The sequence below is a fragment of the Oncorhynchus nerka genome, linkage group LG3, assembly GCF_034236695.1.
Source record: "Oncorhynchus nerka isolate Pitt River linkage group LG3, Oner_Uvic_2.0, whole genome shotgun sequence".
Classification (NCBI taxonomy): Eukaryota; Metazoa; Chordata; class Actinopteri; order Salmoniformes; family Salmonidae; genus Oncorhynchus; species Oncorhynchus nerka.
Window position 1 is genome coordinate 57,558,629 of NC_088398.1, and position 19,048 is coordinate 57,577,676.

At 40.4% G+C, this 19,048-nt stretch overlaps 2 protein-coding genes across 2 annotated transcripts in view; both read right to left on the bottom strand.

Moving 5' to 3' along the window:
* LOC115116424 (titin-like) overlaps positions 1 to 19,048 on the bottom strand; it is a 131,097-nt gene that overhangs the window by 86,463 nt on the left and 25,586 nt on the right. The window contains 8 exon segments of the mRNA XM_065005707.1: positions 83 to 649; positions 845 to 1,123; positions 1,735 to 2,076; positions 2,079 to 5,570; positions 16,523 to 16,573; positions 17,443 to 17,832; positions 18,337 to 18,525; positions 18,890 to 19,015. Coding sequence (XP_064861779.1) covers positions 83 to 649; positions 845 to 1,123; positions 1,735 to 2,076; positions 2,079 to 5,570; positions 16,523 to 16,573; positions 17,443 to 17,832; positions 18,337 to 18,525; positions 18,890 to 19,015 — 5,436 coding nt within the window.
* LOC135563599 (titin-like) lies at positions 5,710 to 12,627 on the bottom strand. Its single transcript, XM_065006446.1, has one exon. The coding sequence runs from the start codon at positions 12,625 to 12,627 to the stop codon at positions 7,117 to 7,119; it is 5,511 nt and encodes a 1,836-aa protein (XP_064862518.1). The 3' UTR covers positions 5,710 to 7,116.

Here is a 19,048-nt window from a genome sequence, read left to right on the forward strand (position 1 = left end):
TTTTTACAATTAGTTCCTAGTAAGCAGATCTGTAAGTGCACAAACGCTGTGTTGATACAGAAAATCTACTTAAAGACCTTACCTTGTACCGTCAACGTGGTAGGACAAGTTGCACTCCCAGCATCATTTGAAGCTGTACATACATATTTCCCTGAATCTTTCAGTTTTGCTTTTGAAATTTCAAGAACGACAACCTTGTCTTCAAAAGATTGTTTACAATCCATTGTTTGATGAAGCTTTTTGCCATCTTTCATCCAGGTGATGGACACTCCAGTGTCCTCATCCACTTGACCTTCGAGCCGCAGTGTGTTACCAACGGCTGAAGACACTGAGACCTCAAAGGTCTTTATGAAACTGGGTTTGTTGATAACCCTCAACTCTGAACTGCATGTAACAGTACCAACACTGTTCGATGCTTTGCAAAGGTATGTGCCCTGATCGTTCAGCTGAAGATTTTTGATTTGTAGGGAATATTTGGTCTTGTCAGATGATATTTGATAGCTTCCCCCCGGAGAGATAGCAATGTTGTCTTTGTGCCAGACAATAGTCATCGGTGAAGAGCCAGTAACTACACACTGGAATGTTGCTTGTTTGCCCACATATAAAGTCATGTGATCAGGCTTTGTACTAAATACTGGCGGGTACATCTCTATAAAAAAAGTAAATAAAGATGGAAAAAGGCAATGGGATATGAATACTTCATTTACTTTACAAACCGGTACAATATACAAATGTTGAGACAACAATTGCACATTAAAATGTGTTGTATTGTATTCAACCTTTAAAAAAAACAGCAATATACATACAGTTGTATAAATAATGTTAAGGGAAACAGAGGACTCACCAGTCACTGTCAGTTTGGCGGCACAGGTGTCACTGCCATGTTGGTTTGTAGCCTTGCAGGTGTATTCACCACTGTCGGCTTTGGTTGGGCTCAGAAGCTCCAATGAAGATGTCAGTTGCCGACTGAGAACGTGACAATTTGCACTCTCTTTGATCGAAGTGCCAGACTTGAACCATTTGAAGTTCACATTTGGTGCCTCTTCAATTTCACATTCAAACTTGGCTTCACTGCCAACATTGATCTCCAGGGGAACAATTTTGTACCTGAAAACAGGTGGCACTATAATGTGCACAAAAAGAAAAGTAAATTAGTACACAGGTAGATAATGATGCGAAAAATGACAAGTAGACAAATGGTATACAGAGCTGGAAAAAGGGATGGTGGAATGCTACAGTATGTTGGGATGCATTCCAGGAGTGACTGTGAAGAAATGGTGGAATGGTTAGAGGAGGAAGAAAGAAAGTGAATTCATGATAGAGGAAAGTGACATCATGAAGAATGAAACCATGATAAATTTGCCCTTGAAAGCATGCAAAAATATTTCAGTGCTCAGTGGAGAATGACCAAGAATGAAATGTTATATTTCATGGGTGACGAAAATACCTGGGAATGATATAGAAGAAATAAGCATGTGGGGAATGATATAGAGAAAAACTAAGGTGAATTAGTAGTGGATTGAAAGTATAGTAAATTCATGCTGCAAATTCTATCAATACATTTTTTAATTTAGTAATTAATTTGATCTAAAAAATAAATATGTATGAAATAAAGTATGAGTTTGCTGCCAATATGAAATTAAAATGTTATATTACATTATAAAAAGGTAATGAATGATAGTTAGTTTATGTGTATGGTGACGAGTAACAATAAAACTATCCCCATTATCCAACCTTTCGAGACAACTGTGAGTCTTGATGATGTTGTGGTCTTTCCAGCTTCATTCACAGCCTCAAAGACATATTCTCCTTCGTGCTTCTCCTTGATAATTTTCATGATTGTAAGTGTGTATGTGTCATGTTCTTTAGAACACTTGAACTCTTTGCCAGATTTAATGATTTGTCCATTGAAAAGCCAATTAGCTTTTGTAACATACTTTACTGTCACAGTGTATGTAACCTTACAATGCTCCTCTGTGGTAATGTCCTCAAGGAAAGTTTCAATAATGGGATAATCGTTTACATTTCCTTGAGGTTTAGATTTTTGGAAGTCTTCTGAAATAAATTCCTCCTGTGTTCTCTTTGGATGAGTACATCTAAAGACTGTTCAGTTGGAATGGATGTCATGGGCATATCGGTGGTGATATCAACCATACCTACATCTCTCTCATAACCTTTTACAGTCATAGTTCTAACCTCCTGTATGGCCACCTGTACTGTCTGTCCAAACTCAGCAAGTGATTCTGTAGTAACTTCCATTACTTGACCGCCCAAGTTGGATTGAGTTACTTTGGACTCTTGCACCACAATACGTTCCTCAGCTGTTGCTGTTTCATGTGTAGCCCGAGATTCTGTCTTTCGTTTAGCAGCCTGAGATTTAGGTGTTGTGAAATCAACTACACTTTCTGCTACTTTTACTGTCTCAACTACAGATGACAATATTTCTTTGGAGGATGCACTGCTAACCTTTAGTCTTTGGGGCTTGTCGATTTGCAGTGTGCCAGGTTGCTCAGATGTAAGAACATGCTGCTCGTGATAGATAATTGAGTAGAAAGCTGCCTGGAGTTCAGTCCTTAGATCTGCTGTCTTGGGGTACTGACCTTCAAAAGCAAGTGTTATTTCCATAGGGGCACCTGGTGTTGTGATAAGATAAGTGAACATCGCACGCCTAGGTTCCTTGAGTACCTTCACTTCCTGTACCTCAGTAGCCTCTAAACTTCCAACAACGTCTGCTAGTATAAGTGGCTGATCAAGAGCCACAGCAGACTGAAGTGCATCTTTCAACTGACGTCTGATGTCCAAACTTGTTGGTTTTGGAATCTGAATAACAAATGTGAGCTCCTTTGGAAGAGTTCGACTTTCTCCAGACTCTGAAACGAAAACAGCCATTTTGTGCTGAGTTTTAAGGCTAACTTTTGTTGACTCTGATTTGGTTATTTGCTGAGACATTTCCCCAATCAATATGCGCTTTTCATCCATCATTATTGACTGTCTAACAGACTGTCCTTCCTGTATCTGGATGGCAAAATCTTGTTCTGTTGCTTCTAGAAGTACACTACTCTCAGTTGCGATCGCCTTCTCCTCTATTTGTATGGGCTCAGTAGGTACTTTAGGCTCTATTTCGGATTTGCATGTAAATGTGTCAACAGCTGTCAAACTCTCAGTATGTCCCTCCTCTAACGCTTGACTATCTGCCACACTTGTAACTTGCATGATGTTCCAACGATCCTCTTTTTGGATTAATGCACGCTGCTGTTTGGCATCACTAGTAAATGGTGTTTCTTTGGATATCTGCATGGGCTTTGATGTGACCTGAAGAATGTTCTGTGGTCTGGGTTCTGTTCTAAGCTTTGACTGAACTCCTGTCACAGACACATCAAGATCTTTGGAATAATCTGCGCTAAGCCCCCTTTTTTCCTCTGAGGATGCTGCGTGTTTTCTGGCTTTCTCCTGCTTCTGTGTTGCTGTCTGTTGGACTGGCTTTTCAATGGTAATAATTCCCTCTTTGGTTAAGGCACCTCCCGGATGAACTGACTGAAGATGTAGTGGGGTAGGGGCTTGTTTTTGGGGCTGAATGGTCATTGTGTCTCTCTTGGCCTCAAACTCAGTCGTATCTTCGCAAGTGACAGATATCCGTTCATCGTGGGTTACTGTATGTAAAAGAGTAGGGCTTTTCCTGGCACCTGCTTGTTCTACAGCTGGTTTCTCACAAGTAAATGGTTCCTCAGATGGTAGGATATCCTGATCTCTAATTATCTGCAAATGCAGTATCTGTTCACCTTCTACCTGAGAAAATAATGAGGTAGCACTTTCTAAACTCTTCACTTGTTTTGTGTGTTCAGCTTGTAACATCTGCTTTTCCTCAACTGTCAGTGCAGATTTCATAATGTAATCTTTACGAAGGAGAGCCTTTTCTGCCTCTGGCCTCTGCATGGTAAATTTAGTCTCTTTTGATAAGGTTTGTTTTGTCTCAGAAACTGAGGCTAGGATTGGTTTGAGCGATTCTTTTGTCACTGAAGATTGTAGAGCAGAGTCAGAAGATGGCACGTCTGTGGTATGGCCCTCAGGAATCATCTGTTTTTCAGTTGACATAGCGGAATACAATATCTTAATGCCTTCTTTGACTTTGTAACTTTTTTCCTCCTGTGGCTTGGGAATTTCTTGCGATCGTTCTTTTAAAATTGACAGTTGGGATTCAACAAGATGACTACTGACAAGATGTTTTGGCTCGGAGGTTGGCTTTACTTTATCTGTCTTCCTTTCACCTGACATCTCTGTGCTTACACTCGCCAAGGTGGTTATCTCCTCGGAAGTGGCAGACATTAATTGTGAACGCTTCTCTTTTGAAGACTGCAGCTCTATGACTACTGGGCTTTGGATACGGTCACAGTGCTGCTCTGTGAGCTGTGGGCTATCCTGAACAGCAGATGTATGAAAGGGAGCCGTACGGTGTTGTTTCGTAGAAACTACTGAAACTTCAGGTGGACGAGTGACACCCACAGACACTCTCTCTTGTACCTCATGTGACTGCAGAACTGCAGCCTGGTGGGTGACCCTTTCTCTTTGGACCGTAGCTGCTGACATATCCAACTCTCTAAGGGTTTGTACTTGCTCACTGGAAACAACCTGGCTGTCCTCGGTGCCAATGGTGTACACCATCTGATGTCCTGCTTGATCTCTGGCCCTGGTCTCTCCGGGAAGGTTGACCTCGTACAAGCGGGTCTCTGTAGCTTGTTCAGCAGTCATGGATACTTTATAACCTTTTTGAACAACCATGGGTTCCTTACGCTGAGATACAGAGATAGGCTCTTTGAAAACAATTAGGTCAGCACTACAAGAGGCCTCCCCAGATGGGTTGGAAGCCTTACATGTATAGAGACCACTGTCCTGCTGTTGAATGCCCTTCATGTTGATGAAGCCAGAGCCATCTGGGTTGTTCACTATAATGCAGTACTTACCAGGCTGAATTTGACGAGCACTTTTATACCACTGTACATCTGGTATTGGATCACCAGTTACTTTATATTTAAAGTAAGCCTCACCTCCCTCTTGGCATTTTATAGGTTTGATTTGGCTAGTGAAATTTGGAGGTTGGACAGTGGCTTTGAACATTTTTTCCACCCATTGCTCAGCTGTAGTTGAAGCTCTCTTACTTACCTCCAGGTAAGTAGTACAGGTTGTCTGGCCAAATCTATTGCTAGCTGTACAAGTGTACTCGCCTTTATACTCTGTTTTTACCTCAGATATTATTAAGGTATACTCATCTTTTTCTTGAACCAATTTGTAAATTGATGAAGAAGTAATGACTCTCCCATTATGAAACCACTGAACAGTAGGCTTTGGAAGGCCAGATACTGTGATAGTAAATCTTGCTGACTCTCCAACATTGACAGCTGCTGGTGAGAGTTGGGTCAAAAATATAGGCTTTTCTTTTTTATCCTCTAAAGTACTAGAATAGTATTTAGACTCTGGCTGGAGTTCAAGTGTTTTGGATGTTTGAGGTAACTGAAGGCCAGTGGTGTAGGATTCTTGTTCTTCTTCCACTGTCGTCACAGTCGACCTAGAATATTCTGTGTAAAAAATCATTTGTAAGATTGAGATAAAATGTCCATTAAAGACAGGGTTATGTTGGTCAACTGTGTGTCCGCTGCAAAAGCTTAAAGGTTGACATAAACATTAGTTTACATAAAAAAAACACCATACAATAAATACATCAGTATATAACTATTTTATTTATACATAAATAAACACTGTTAGAGACAAACTGAAGTGATTTCTGTACAAACAAATCATGAATTTCAATTACTCCCATTTCCAAATGTCATACTTTTTTGAGATCAGTCAAATTGGTAAATATTTTATAAGCCCAAATATACAGTATTCATTAAGAATACAATTGCCTCAAACATACAGTGAAACACATATTTACAGCACATATAATGTATATAATGAACATATCCTTTTTAAAAATTTAATTTTACAGCCAACCCCAAGGCTTTATTTTGAATGGATGTACTTTGCCACTGTAGACCTAATGAAAAAATAAACTCTACAATAGTACATTCAATATTAGATTAAAATTGTGTTAGATATTGCATTTTTTTGTGTACAATATATATATTTTTTAAATCATTAACCAAAATAACCAAAATATTATCAGAAACTCATTCACAAAGAAAATGTTTAAATTCTGCACATCACTTATTGTACAGCATCAATGTTAAGATGGAACTATCATGGTTGCATTGATAATTGATGATTTTACATGCACTTCTTAAAGCTGGAACCCTTAATGGTGAAACTGCCACATCCGTTTGGGATATTACAACAACAACGTTACTGAAAACAACGCCCACTGTTTTTCCTGACATCAGTGCACGCGCGATAGAACAGCCAGTGCACGCGCGATAGAACAGCCAGTGCACGCGCGATAGAACAGCAGAATATGAACCGTAATTATTATTTTTACCACACTGATTTACGCACCTCACCTCAATTTCGGGCCACAAAATAAAAACTATAATAAAGGTGCTGGGGCGGACAGTCATGCTGTTTACCCTAATGTAAATTCCAACTTCAACACTCCACACTGGGAATTGGATCCCCAGTTCTCCATTGAGCATGCTTTTTCGTTCAGGAGTACGCTTGATCTGGGTCCGAGAAATCCCCACTGATCAATTAGATAAGTCTCAGAGTTTTTTCTATTTGTTATATTATGTATGACTATATATTCAATTATATGATTAATTTGAAATATTAAAACATTGGACATTTTGGGCCTAACACGAATGTCTTGATAACAATGTTTTGATTACACATGGGTGGTAAGTATTCATACACGTTGTCACGTTAAGTAAAACTATAAGCATTAACTTTTGTTCTACTATTTTGAAAAGCAAACATTCAACATTCAAACATACCAAACATGATTATATAACATTTATAATTACTCTTATGTGTGAAGTAATTACACACTATACACAATAAATAAGATCTACACCTAATTTCAGAAAACCTTTCGCGTGTATCTCAGAATAATTAACAAAAGCTACTTTTCGAACATACAATTGCTTAATTGAGTTCAACATCCACATGAAAACAAATTACATGAAGAGATTAGAACACTTTCAACAAAGCAGTTGTTTCAGTATATCCAGATTTATTTTGGATGAGACACTTGTACTCTCCAGCATCATTTTTAGTGACATTTGTTATGATCAAATTAAAATGTCCAGATGCTTTCTCTTGGATCATGTACCTAGTTTCTTTCACTGGATCCCCGTCTTTGTACCATTCAGCAGTGGGATGAGGTTTACCATTAACTAAACACTGGAGGACCACTGGAGTTCCTACTGCTGCAGTGACGTTTGTCAAAGGAACAATGCATTTTGGTGGAGTTTCAGTCATTTGAAACTGGAAACTACACAATTCCGATGACTTTCCTTTGAATTCTATTTTATCATCTTTGGCGGGCTCTGCGAAAACATCAAAATTTATACTGACATATTTCTCTCCCTGCTCGCTCATCTCATTGTCTGTCATGGCTACGAGTCTAACAGCCTTTTGTGATTCATCAGCTTCCTGCTCAAATTCAAATTCCAGCTCTATTTCTGATGCCTGCTCACCGTCAAACTCATTCCCAACAACCAAGTCAAACTTTTGAGGCTGAACTTTAGCACTACCAAGAGACACAGCTGTCAATTCTCTTCCTCTTGTTTTCCCTATAAAGCTTTTAGGATTCAACACAAGAAGAGATGCCCTGCAAAGAGTTTCCCCAACCACATTGATGGCCCTGCAGGTGTATATTCCACTATCATGAGCGTTGGCTTTCCTGATCTTTAGGAAGTGATTGTCTCCATCAGATGAGTACAAGTATTTCTTGTTATCGTGAGGGATCTTTTTGTTACCTTTAAACCATGATACTATGGGAGAGGGAATTCCCATCAGAGAACACTCAAACATTACTGTTGTATTTTCGGGGGTTTCCATATCACAAATTGGGTTGATGAAGCGTGGTGGCATTTCTGTAACCTCAAAAGCTATTTTCAAATCATCCCTTTCTTGCGTTACAAAGTCAACTCCACTCTCCTCGTACATACTCGGGAGAACATCGAGTGATATTATCATACTTTTATTGTCAGCTGTATATTCTGGGACGGTAATTATCTTCACCTGTCTCTCAAACTCTTTAACCTCATTTTCATCCAGCTCCACCTCTAATAGAATCTCCTGAGGGGAGCAAGACCTCGATGAGTCATCATCTTCCTCAACATCAAACTCCATCACATGCTGGTGGGTGACTGCTGGTGGTGGGGGCATATATCTGGCCTCGTTGGATATAACTACAACTAGTGCAACGCTTTTTGCCTCTCCTACATAGTTAACAGCTTCGCAAATATATTCACCTTGATCAGCTTTCGTAATGTTTTGAATAAAAAGTGTGATATTGTCACCATCTCTATCCATTGTAATCCTTTCTTCTGCAACAAGCTGGGTTTTGTTTCTAAACCACTTCACTTCAGGTGAAGGCAACCCAAATACCTCAGCGTAAAACGATAACGAATCTTGTTCAAAAACTCTCCTTTTGGTGAGAGGTTTGAGGAAAGCTGGAGGGATTCCCTGGACTTTTTCCTGTAGTCCTCCAAGGCCAAGGGCACGCTCTGAGAGGAAGATTCCTTCCTCTAAGCTAAATGCAGGTGGAGTTGTCTCAATGCCCTCATCATCAGGTGACCTCAAGAACTTAGCAGGAGAAAATAACCTCTCACTGAAGTCAGTAGATGTTCTTTTATGTTCAAGAGGAGAGAAGGCATACTCATTAGGGGTCATATAACCTGCTGGAGTTTCAGTTTCAGGAGTGTGGAAAGATTCGGGAGATTTCGGGAGCTGCGAAATTTCAGTTGAAGAAGCTGGCGTATAGAACCGCTCGATTTCTGTTAATTCCTCACTAAATGTGCTACCACACTCAATGGACATCTCCGACTCTGGTGATAGGGGTCTGCCCCACTCAGGTGGTGGGTTGTAGTAGTCATAAACAGCACTGAAGGTCACTGCCTCCTCTTCAAGTGAGGTCAAACCTGTAGCACCTTGACTGTCAGCCGTACTTAGATAAGCACTGTCTGGTTTAGCCTCTGCTTGCTGTTGTGAACCTTGTGCAGCAAGATCATCTGTAAAACCATCTTCTTTGAACTTAATACTCACTGATTTTGAAACCTCTGAAGGCTCACCACTCTCAGCATCAGCATGTTCCTCGTTTTCCTCTGCAGTTTTTTCACTAACAATTTCACTACGTGCCCCACTAACACTGACAAATGTGCTACCCTTTGAGCGTTCAAAGATAGACATATTTTCATTCATATGAGTCATGTCCTCACGATCAGAAGACTCAGTGTCCAATCTCTGAACTTCTGGAGCAGCAAATGAGCCAGAGAATCTTTTTGGCTTTACAACCTCATTACCAACTGACGCTGAAACATCATCTGGGGTCTCCGACACTGGGACTTTCTCACAAGGAAGGAAGCTACTGCCAGTACTAACAAATGCACTTTCACTGTCCTCTTTCATACTTTCATCTATCACACCAGGTCCTATACTTTCTGGAGAAGGGCTAGTCCTTACTGCCTTAACTGCCTCAGGTCTGACCAGTTTTGGTGACTCCTGCACCTCTGCTACACTTGAGAGGGGAACAAAGTGTTTTAGGTCACCATGGGTGTCAATTACGCCAGCTTCCTCAACAGTTTCTCCTGAAATCATACAGATTTCCTCGTCTTCCTCCTGAGTAGTAGACATGGTCTGGCCATGCTCAGGGGCACTTTTTGGAGAGACTGTCTTCCCTTTGGTCGAAATTTGTGTATTACTACCTTCTAGTAAGACAACCTCTAGTCCACTTTTGGGGGAAATGGACCTTTCTCTCGAAATGTGTGTACCTTCTACTAATATAGTGTCTTGTTTGGCCTGCAGTGGAGTTCCTTCCACAACATTAGTTACCAATGACATATCATCCTGTTCGGGATGGATTGATACTTCTGGGATATCCTCAGGGAAATATGACTCTGTGGACTTTTTCACTTCATGAACAGTGGTATCTGACAATGCAGGTGCCTCTGACAACACAGGTGTCTCAAAGGCCTGCTTAATATGTGACGTTTCGACTACTGCAGCAGATGATTGCCGACCACACCCAGTAACAGTAGGTTCTTCTTTTGAAACACTTTGCTTTGGTTTAGTTACTTTTGGAACAGTCTTGTTAAGGCTGTGAGAACCTAAAGTTCTGTCCAAAGTCATCATCAATGCCTGGTCAGTAATATCACCAGTATCACTCAGAGGGGACTGCCTCAAATCTTCTGAATTTCCAGATAGTATATATTGTTCCCATTCACCAGCCATGGCTGCTTCTACCTTAGAAGATCCAGCAATAGCAACAGCTGGTTGGAAGTACACATCAGAACTGCTTTCAACCTTACTGGTTTGGCCTTCTGAAGAGCTTATGTTCTCAGATTGACTGACTACCTTAGCGGCATCACTCGGATCATAGGAGAATGTGAATTTGTGTTTCATAGGATGGGAACTGCCATCGTCCTCAGACATCTCTGTGTCTTTTTCAATCATTTGGAATGGGACTGGTGTTGGCGCAGTGATCCTGATCTGGACATTAGAAGTAGAATATTGTGAGTCTGAAGCACGAGGTCTGTACAAGACAGCCTGAGGCACCTGTAGAAAGGATTTCTCATCCGTTTCAACGTCTATGTATGATTCAAGTTCCTCGTCAATCATTTGGTCAACATCTTCTTCACTCATTTCATAATCTGTTGTCACTTTCACTTTACGCGAGGCCACCGGCGATGGTGATTTTCTTAATTGCTCACTCTCAGTAACTTCAAGTGTGGCAGAGGAGGTTGACTTTCCAAATGTATTAGTGATAACACAACTAAATGTCCCCTCATGGTATATAGTCGGATAGTAGATGGTTAATGTGGTTTCATTCAATTTGATGAGAACATCAAAGTCTGGGTTTTGACTGATTGGATGGTCATCTTTGAGCCAAGTGACAGTTGGTTGAGGGTCTCCCCGGAAACGACATTTAAAGTCTGTCATCTCTCCCCTCTTTACTTTCATGGATGAGATTTCTCTCACAAAGATAGGTAGTGATGTTTTCGGTGAAGTCTTATCAAATTCCTTTGTCCTCTGATGCATGTCCATTTGGTGAAGGTCATCTTTTGATAGCATTTCTCTGTGTTCTTCTTTCCTCTCTGTGGTCCTCATAGACACTTTTTCTTTTTCATCAGGTCTTAAGTCGGATTCCCAATTGGAAGGCCCTTCTGCACCAACTTCGGCTTGAGAACCATGCTGACCAATGTGATGTTCTCTCAAAGGTGAACGGCCTCTCCTAGGTGAGGCTTCTCTACCAGGTGAGGCTTCTTTCACAGGTGATCGAACTCTGCCAAGTGAGCGTTCTCTGCCAGGGGAGGGCTCTCTACCAGGTGAGGGTTCTCTCCCTGGCGAGGACCCTCTAACTGGTGAGGACCCTCTCACCGGTGAGTGAAACCCAAGTGACATCTGATGAAACTTCTCTATATGATGAGAAACAGGTTCATAAGAAGGACCGTCATTGGCATCATCTCCACTGGCATAAGTTCTCTGACGATGGTGTTGTGAAAGTTCAGCCATAGCCCAATCCTCTTGAGAGACAAGCTCACCAATTCGATGTTGTCTCATAGGTAAGGATTCTTTCACAGGAGAGCGCTCTTTAATTGGAGAGCGTTCTTTCACAGGCAAGCGTTCTCTCACAGGTGAGGACCCAAATGACATTGTATGAGACTTCTCATTCTGATAAGAGGCTGGTTCAAAAAAGGAACTTTCATGCTGACCAATGGGATGTTGTCTCATAGGGGAGGGTTCTCTCACAGGTGAGCGTTCTTTCACAGGTTCAATAGGGTGTCCAGCATCGGGTCCACTGGCATCAGTTTTCTTTGGGTGTTGTGAATGTTCAGCCAAAGCCCAGTTAGACTCTATTTCAACAGCTTCTTCTTGTTCGGTGAGAACGTCTTCTTGCCATTTTAAGATGCGCTGAGCCAAAGCTTCTTCTTCGCTCACAAAATACTCACTTTCGGTCTGCAACCTTGTTTCATCAATAACAGTTTGTGGAGGAGGGGGCCACTGGAAACTTTCATCTTTGAAATCATGGATATCCTTACTCTGTGACTTTTCCTTTGCTGTCCTTTCTGGCGAAGATCTTCTTTCATATCTGTAGTCATGAGGGGCATGCTCACTCAGGAACATTTCCTTTGTCATCTTTTCTGGAGAAGGCCTTTTTGGGCCTTCATGGGCTGTATCATCACGGAGAAGCATTTCCTTTGTTGTATTTTCTGCAGAAGACTTTATACCTACATCTCTGTACTCATGAGGTGAGGTGCTGTCATATCTATATTCAGGAGCAATATCCTTCTGAGTAAGGACATGTTTGTTTACTGTCTTTTCTTGTGTGGACCTTCTCTCATCTCTGAAATCATGAGGGACATCCTCAGTCAGGAATTTTTCATAGTCTGTCTTTTCCGGGGAAGGCTTTCTTCTTCTCGCTGAATCTGCCTCAGAGTGAGTGGTTGATCCAAGAGCAGTGCCCTCAGCAGCCATTTTTGATTCAGACCTTTTTCTAGCAACATAGTGTGAGTAATCCGCACCAACCCAATCAGAATCCAAGTCAACAGCTTTCTCCTGCTCAGTCAAAACGTCTTGCTGCCATTTCATGATTCGATGTGCCAGAGCCTCCTCCTCACTCCCAAACTTTTCACTTTCGCTCTTTAATTCATAAATATTTTCCCGGGATAAGTGGAGCTCTTCACAGGATAAGTGAAGTCCTTCCTGGGATACATGGTGCTCTTCTCGTGTTTTCTTTTCACTGGCACGCCTCTCTCTTGGGGAATGGGGCAAATTCTGTTCACTGTCACTCTTCAACCCATAAATATTCTCCTGGGATAAATGGTGCTCTTCTCCTTTTTTGTTCACACTGGTACGTCTCTCTCTTGGGGAACGGGGCAATTTCTGTTCACTTTCACTCTTCAATCCAGAAATATTTTCCTGGGATAAGCGGAGCTCTTCCCGTGATAAGTGGTGGCGCTCTTCTCGGGATGAAAGGTACTCTTCTCGGGTTTTCTCAATGGTACGTCTGTCTGTTGTTTGGGAACTGGACAAATTCTGTTCACTGTCACTCTTCAATCCATAAATATTATCCTGAGATAAAAGGTGCTCTTCTCTGGTTTTGTTAACACTGGCACTCCTTGTTTGGGAAAGGGGCAAATTCTGGAAAGGGACAACATTTTCCAGGGATAAATGGTGCTCTTCCCAATTTTTTTCCACACTACTCTCTGCATGACTCTCTTTTGGAGAACAGGGCAAATGCTGGGAAGTGAATGCCTCAGTTTCTGTTGCAGTTTTTCTCCCTTGCTCCTCACCATAAATATTGGCATGCCTCTCTTTTGCGGAATTAATATTTTCTTGGAGTATGTGGTGGGATACATGGTGCTCTTCTTGTGTTTTCTCACTGGCATTCTTCTCTTTGGTTTGGGAAAGGGACACATTCTGTTCAGTTCCACTCTTCAATCCATAATCATTTTCCAGGGATAAGAGGACCTTTTCCTGGGATATATGATGCTCTTCCCAATGCTTCTCCTCGCTGACAGTTTCTATTGCTGTTTTTGTCTCTACCCCATCCCCATAAATATGCATTTCAGATCGCATGTATGACGAATCCCTTGCCGTCGAATGGTCTGTTTCATTCTCAAACTGTTCCTCTTGGTCCATCTGCATTCCCTTTTGCCATTTTCTAATCCTCAAGGCTAAAAGTTTATCTTCACATTCACTTTCAATGTTCTCATAGCGGTTTTCCGCAGAGCTGGGTGGATGTTCAAATTGTTCTGTGCTCTTCACAGTATCCTCTTGTGTAATAATCGTCTCACTGGAAAGTATTTCCTTCAGTGGTTTGATTGGGCTGGATCTAGAAAAGTTATCCAATGCAGCAATGTTTGGAGATCTCCGTGCAGCAATGTGTGGAGATCTCCCCTCCATCTTTGTCTTTAGGTCTTCAGAAAACCGAGGTTGATTTCCTAAATATTCCTCACCTTGATTTCCTATGTAGTGTGCACCTTGATTTTCTAAGTCCTCACCTATCTTTTGTTCGAATCTGACCTCATGTTGAGGTTCCCCTGGAGTAAGGGCCTTTTCATCCATATGTGTTTCAAAGTCCTTTTCTTTTCCTGCCGCTGGTAGTTCACTTTTCAACATTTGAATGGCCCTAGACCGAGACTGAGGTTCAAATGAATGCCTCACATGGGGCTGTGTCGACGTAGCACTATGTGTGGGAATTATGTCATATCTACCATAGAATTCTGCAGAAACTTTATCATTTCTATTGTATCTTTCAAAAGGTCGAGCATGCTGTAAATCTCCAGGTAAGGAGGCAGGCTTCTTGACCCTTAATCGATCAACATAATCTGCATAGCTCGATTCACTTGCGTTTGACTCCAAGTCAAACTCTGATGATGACATTGTGGACATAGAGAGCCTCTTTCTTTGTTTGACTGCATTTTGTAACAGGCCAAGCTTTACTTTTACTTCTCCATGTAGGCTTTCTGTGTCACTAAATCTATCGCTGTATCTGTCACTGCACCTGTCACTGAATTTGTCGCTGAATCTGCCAGTGTGTCTGTCACAGTAGATGTCACTGTGTCTGTCGTTAAACCTTTCAGACCTACTAACCCTTTCTCCACCAAACATAGACGGTGGAGAGCGGGCTCGTTCAGATGCGGTTTCATTCAGATTACTTTCTTTACTTTTCCCTCTTGTTGGTGATAAGCTTCTGAAGAACAAGGTGCGAACCGGCGCTTCCTTAGATCTAGATCTGCCCCTCGGTTTGGACTTTTTATCAAATGGAGATCCAACGCATCTCAGGTCAACCCTGAACTTTTTCTCTTTTTTTTGATCAACCAACGAATCTAAGCTTCCATGAGGTCTAGTTGACCGTCTAACATGGCTTAGATAATTGGCATCTTGTTCTTCCCTCATTGACACCAGAAGTGATGCTATGGACTCTGCAGACCCCTCTGTGTTAATAGCCATTACTTTGTAACTGCCGGAGTCTTTGTCTTTGATACTATCAATGATTAAACTAGTAGCGTGTATGTGCATAGTGCTCTCTGTACGTATTCTCCGACGACGTTCTTTCTGAATCGGTCTATTGTTATGAAACCATAATATGGTTGGGATCGGGAAAGCTACCAATCTGCATCTTAATGCAGCAGGTTCTCCTTCAAGAACATTCTGGAATTTCAGCTTTTTTATAAAAAATGGCTTAATGTTATCAGCCCCATTCCATTTGATGAATGAATTGTTTGTTTGATCCAAGTCCTCTGTGTCTGAAACGGCTCTGTGAATCTGTCCTCTGTTCTCCCAGGATTCAGTCCTTTTATTATAAAACAACTCTGAAAAAAAGAAGAAAAAAAAACTTTCAATAAAATTCCATCTGGGTAAAAAATAAGATAATAAATTCAAATTTTTAAAATGAATATTAATGAAAATATTAAGTACATGCAGCAAGTCACATAGCCATAAAAAAACAATTTCACTCACCATATTTGTTCGAATAAACGCAAGACTTGATTCTTTTTTAAAGATTCTGACACGAAAATTGCTGGATGTTTTGTTCCTTCTTCTGTGGGCATTTCTTCAAAACATAAATTTCTTAAAAAGCATAATAATTTCCAAAATAACCTGCTCTGCTTTTTAAAAAATAAGCTTGCTTTTGCTTTACTTAGTGTATTCTTAAGCTAAATATTCCTTACCTGACTTGCAGAAAGATGAATAAACGCCCTTTCTAATCCTTTGAATGAGGGTAAATTATTAAAAAATATTTAATGAGAAACATGACTCTCCAATGATACAAATAAGTAAAACTTGTAAAGCAGCTCTAGAATTGTATGAGAAGGCGTTTATTCGAACTAATATAGTTTACAGGTATAATCATGTTATTTTAGAAGCAAACAATTAATCACATACCACTATCTGCAAGCCAGTCTAAGAAATATTTGCAAGGGGAGAGTTCCAAATGCAATACACTTTAAGAAGCAATTAAAAGATGTGGCTATTCCCATATCTTTTAAAGGATAATTTCCTGAGGTCTGGAAACTTTAAAAGATACACATCCTGCACCTTTTTTGGGAATCCATTACAATCCACGAAGAACCCTCATGCGTAAAGGATAATATTGATAGATGCCAGAACTCATTTTTCTAAAACTTCTAAAAGCAAGCAGTTTTAATCGGTGCTTGCTGTACAAAAACCAATCACATAATACAAGGACATAACATTATTTTGATATTGAAGAATACATAAGATGAACATTTTGCATTCAAAACATTTTCTGCTTGCATGCAGTGTGAACATTCATAAATCACTTATCCATATGCTCAGGTACATGTCAACTAAGGGGTTGATGAAGTACATTTCAGTCATGAAGAGTGTAAATGAGTCTTACCTTTGGCTTCTTGCTCAATGGTTGCTTCAATCTCTTCCTTCATATGGGTTACTGTAAAGGAAATGAAGAGTTGGTGTGATTTAAAAGGATAATCTTTGATGATGATTGGTACCAATTCCTTTCCATTTTGGCTTAATTTCACCCTCTCTGTATGTGAGAGCCTTGCTCTACAAACTTACAGATAAATGGTTGCCAATCAAATGAGATTCTGAATTGATCCATCTATCATTTTGAGATTGCTCATTTCAAGAAACAATTTTGGACTAAATGCTTAGCCCGGATGTAATTTCGTTGAAGGTATATCCTGCTGGACAAAAATGCTTTTCAGAGGTTATGCTAACAATTTGAACTCAAACCCTTTAACTGATTACAATAATTTGAACGTTTCCACTTTGATGGTACAAACAAGGGTACAAAACAGGGGTACAAACAGGGTATAAACAAACAAAGGAAAGTTTGACAGTCAGACACAAGTCCAAATAGGGAGAGGGTATAGGCTACAACATGCAGTCCACAGAGCTATCGCTGAGAGGGATGTCACAACCAAGGACAGCAAGGAGTGTGATAGATGAATGACAAAAGGAGAATGTACTACCTACTCAAGCTGCAAGGAGAGCAAGGAGTGACAGAGAAGAATGACAAGAAGAGAATGTGTTCTACTCAAGCTGCATGTACCCATCTAGGGATTAGAACTAAAAAAAAGTGACTAACATATTTATACTATTCTATTTTAAATTGTGAGGTTAGTAAACTATATAGAACATGGGAAAGCAAAAAGGCTTTTCCCAAGAAGAAGAAAGTCGTTTGGTTGGTTTAATGAGAGGTGTCGTTTGGAGAAAGGAATTTTGTGAAAATTAATAGATGATTAATTACACGGTGTTGTAAAATCAAAGGCTAATTCAAGGTAAAAAACTAGTTACCTTCTTTGGTTACTGCAAGGGTTGCTGTGCACATGGCCTCTCCGGCTTTATTGGTTGCTTTGCAAGTGTATTGTCCAGCATGCTCAGCGTATGCATCGACTATAATTAATGTGGCAGTGTTTGTCATCTCATCGAAATGAAAGACAATATCTTTGATAGGCTTAATTGGCTGATGGTTATGATACCAGCTAATCTCTGGCGTTGGCATGCTGGACACACAAGCATGAAACCTGGCCACTTCACCATGCTGAACGACGCAGCTTTCTATTGGGTGAATAAAAGTGGGCCTTTGGGCAATTTGCTCCTTCTTTACACTTGAGAAGCTTGATGAAAGACTGGATGAGACATGCCTTTGAGAATCAGATGTAATATCCATAGTTTGTTTTTGCCCTGAAAGGAAGTATGTTCAATTAATTGAGTATTAGCATTTTTATGGATGGACACAGATACACATATCCATGTGTGTATATTTCTGAAAGTGAAAGTCATGTGCAAAAAGAAAAAATTACATATTTAAGAGGATACTGCAAAATCATATTATATATTGAAGTTATTTATCTGCAAAATGTCTTATCTTTGGCTACAAATGATAATATTTCTAGATATGACTTGGAAAAAGTGCCTCAATCCAGAAATGCGTTCTTCTCAGAATTGTCCCATTATCTCAACTGTCAACCTTCTCGGTTTAACAGTTGAGAGAATGGGACCATTTGGAGTACAACTAAATTCTCATCCCTGGATTCAGGTACGTTTTCCGAGCCATATCTCATGCCGGCTCCACGGTGTCTAAACAGGAAGCCTACCTGACCCAAGTGTAGCTATAAGCAAGAGTAGAGTTGGAATCTATTCCAGGTATAGGTAACCATCTGGTTACAGAAATGTATGCAAACTCACCATCAAGTTTCAAACGTGCAGAGCATGTGACCATTCCTCCTGCGTTTCTGGCAACACAGGTGTATTCCCCCTCATCCTCAGAGAACACTCTGCTGATCTCCAGCTGGCAGGTGTCATCAAATGTAGAAATCCTGAAGAAGTCTGACTGCTTAATTTCCTTCTCACCACGGTACCAGGACATCTTCAGAGCTACAAATGGAGGATTGGATTTAAAAACTATGTATCGTTTTAGAATAATTTTGTATTTATTTATTAATAATAATTGTCAGCAAATATACATACATACAAAGTAAATTGAATTTATACTCTTAAAAATGAATGTCTGACAAATTAGCTCTGTCTGATGAAGATCTCTGCTTGAAACATCACAGTATGTTTTTAACAAGGATTTACAATACAATTCATTTTTTGTTATGGAGAGATTCACATGCCTCATCTTCTAATGCAATAGGACACCTAATAACAAAAGGTATACTTCCACAATTACACCCATTACACCCACAAAAACATGTTTTTATTCCAACTCATCCCAACAATGTAATGTGTAAAATACCTTCTCCAGTAACTTTGCACTGGAATCTGGCTGACTCTCCCTCAGTGGTTGAGGTGTTGCTGATTGGTGAGATGATGGTAGGTGGGGACAGAGGAGCTCCAGTGTCAGGAGAAACAACTTCTGAAACTGAAATGAAAAATAATTAGCAACTTTCTTATA

Excerpts from the sequence above, each read along its gene's own strand:
- LOC135563599 (XM_065006446.1), bottom strand. The coding sequence starts at position 12,627 with ATGGCTGCTGAGGGCACTGCTCTTGGATCAACCACTCACTCTGAGGCA.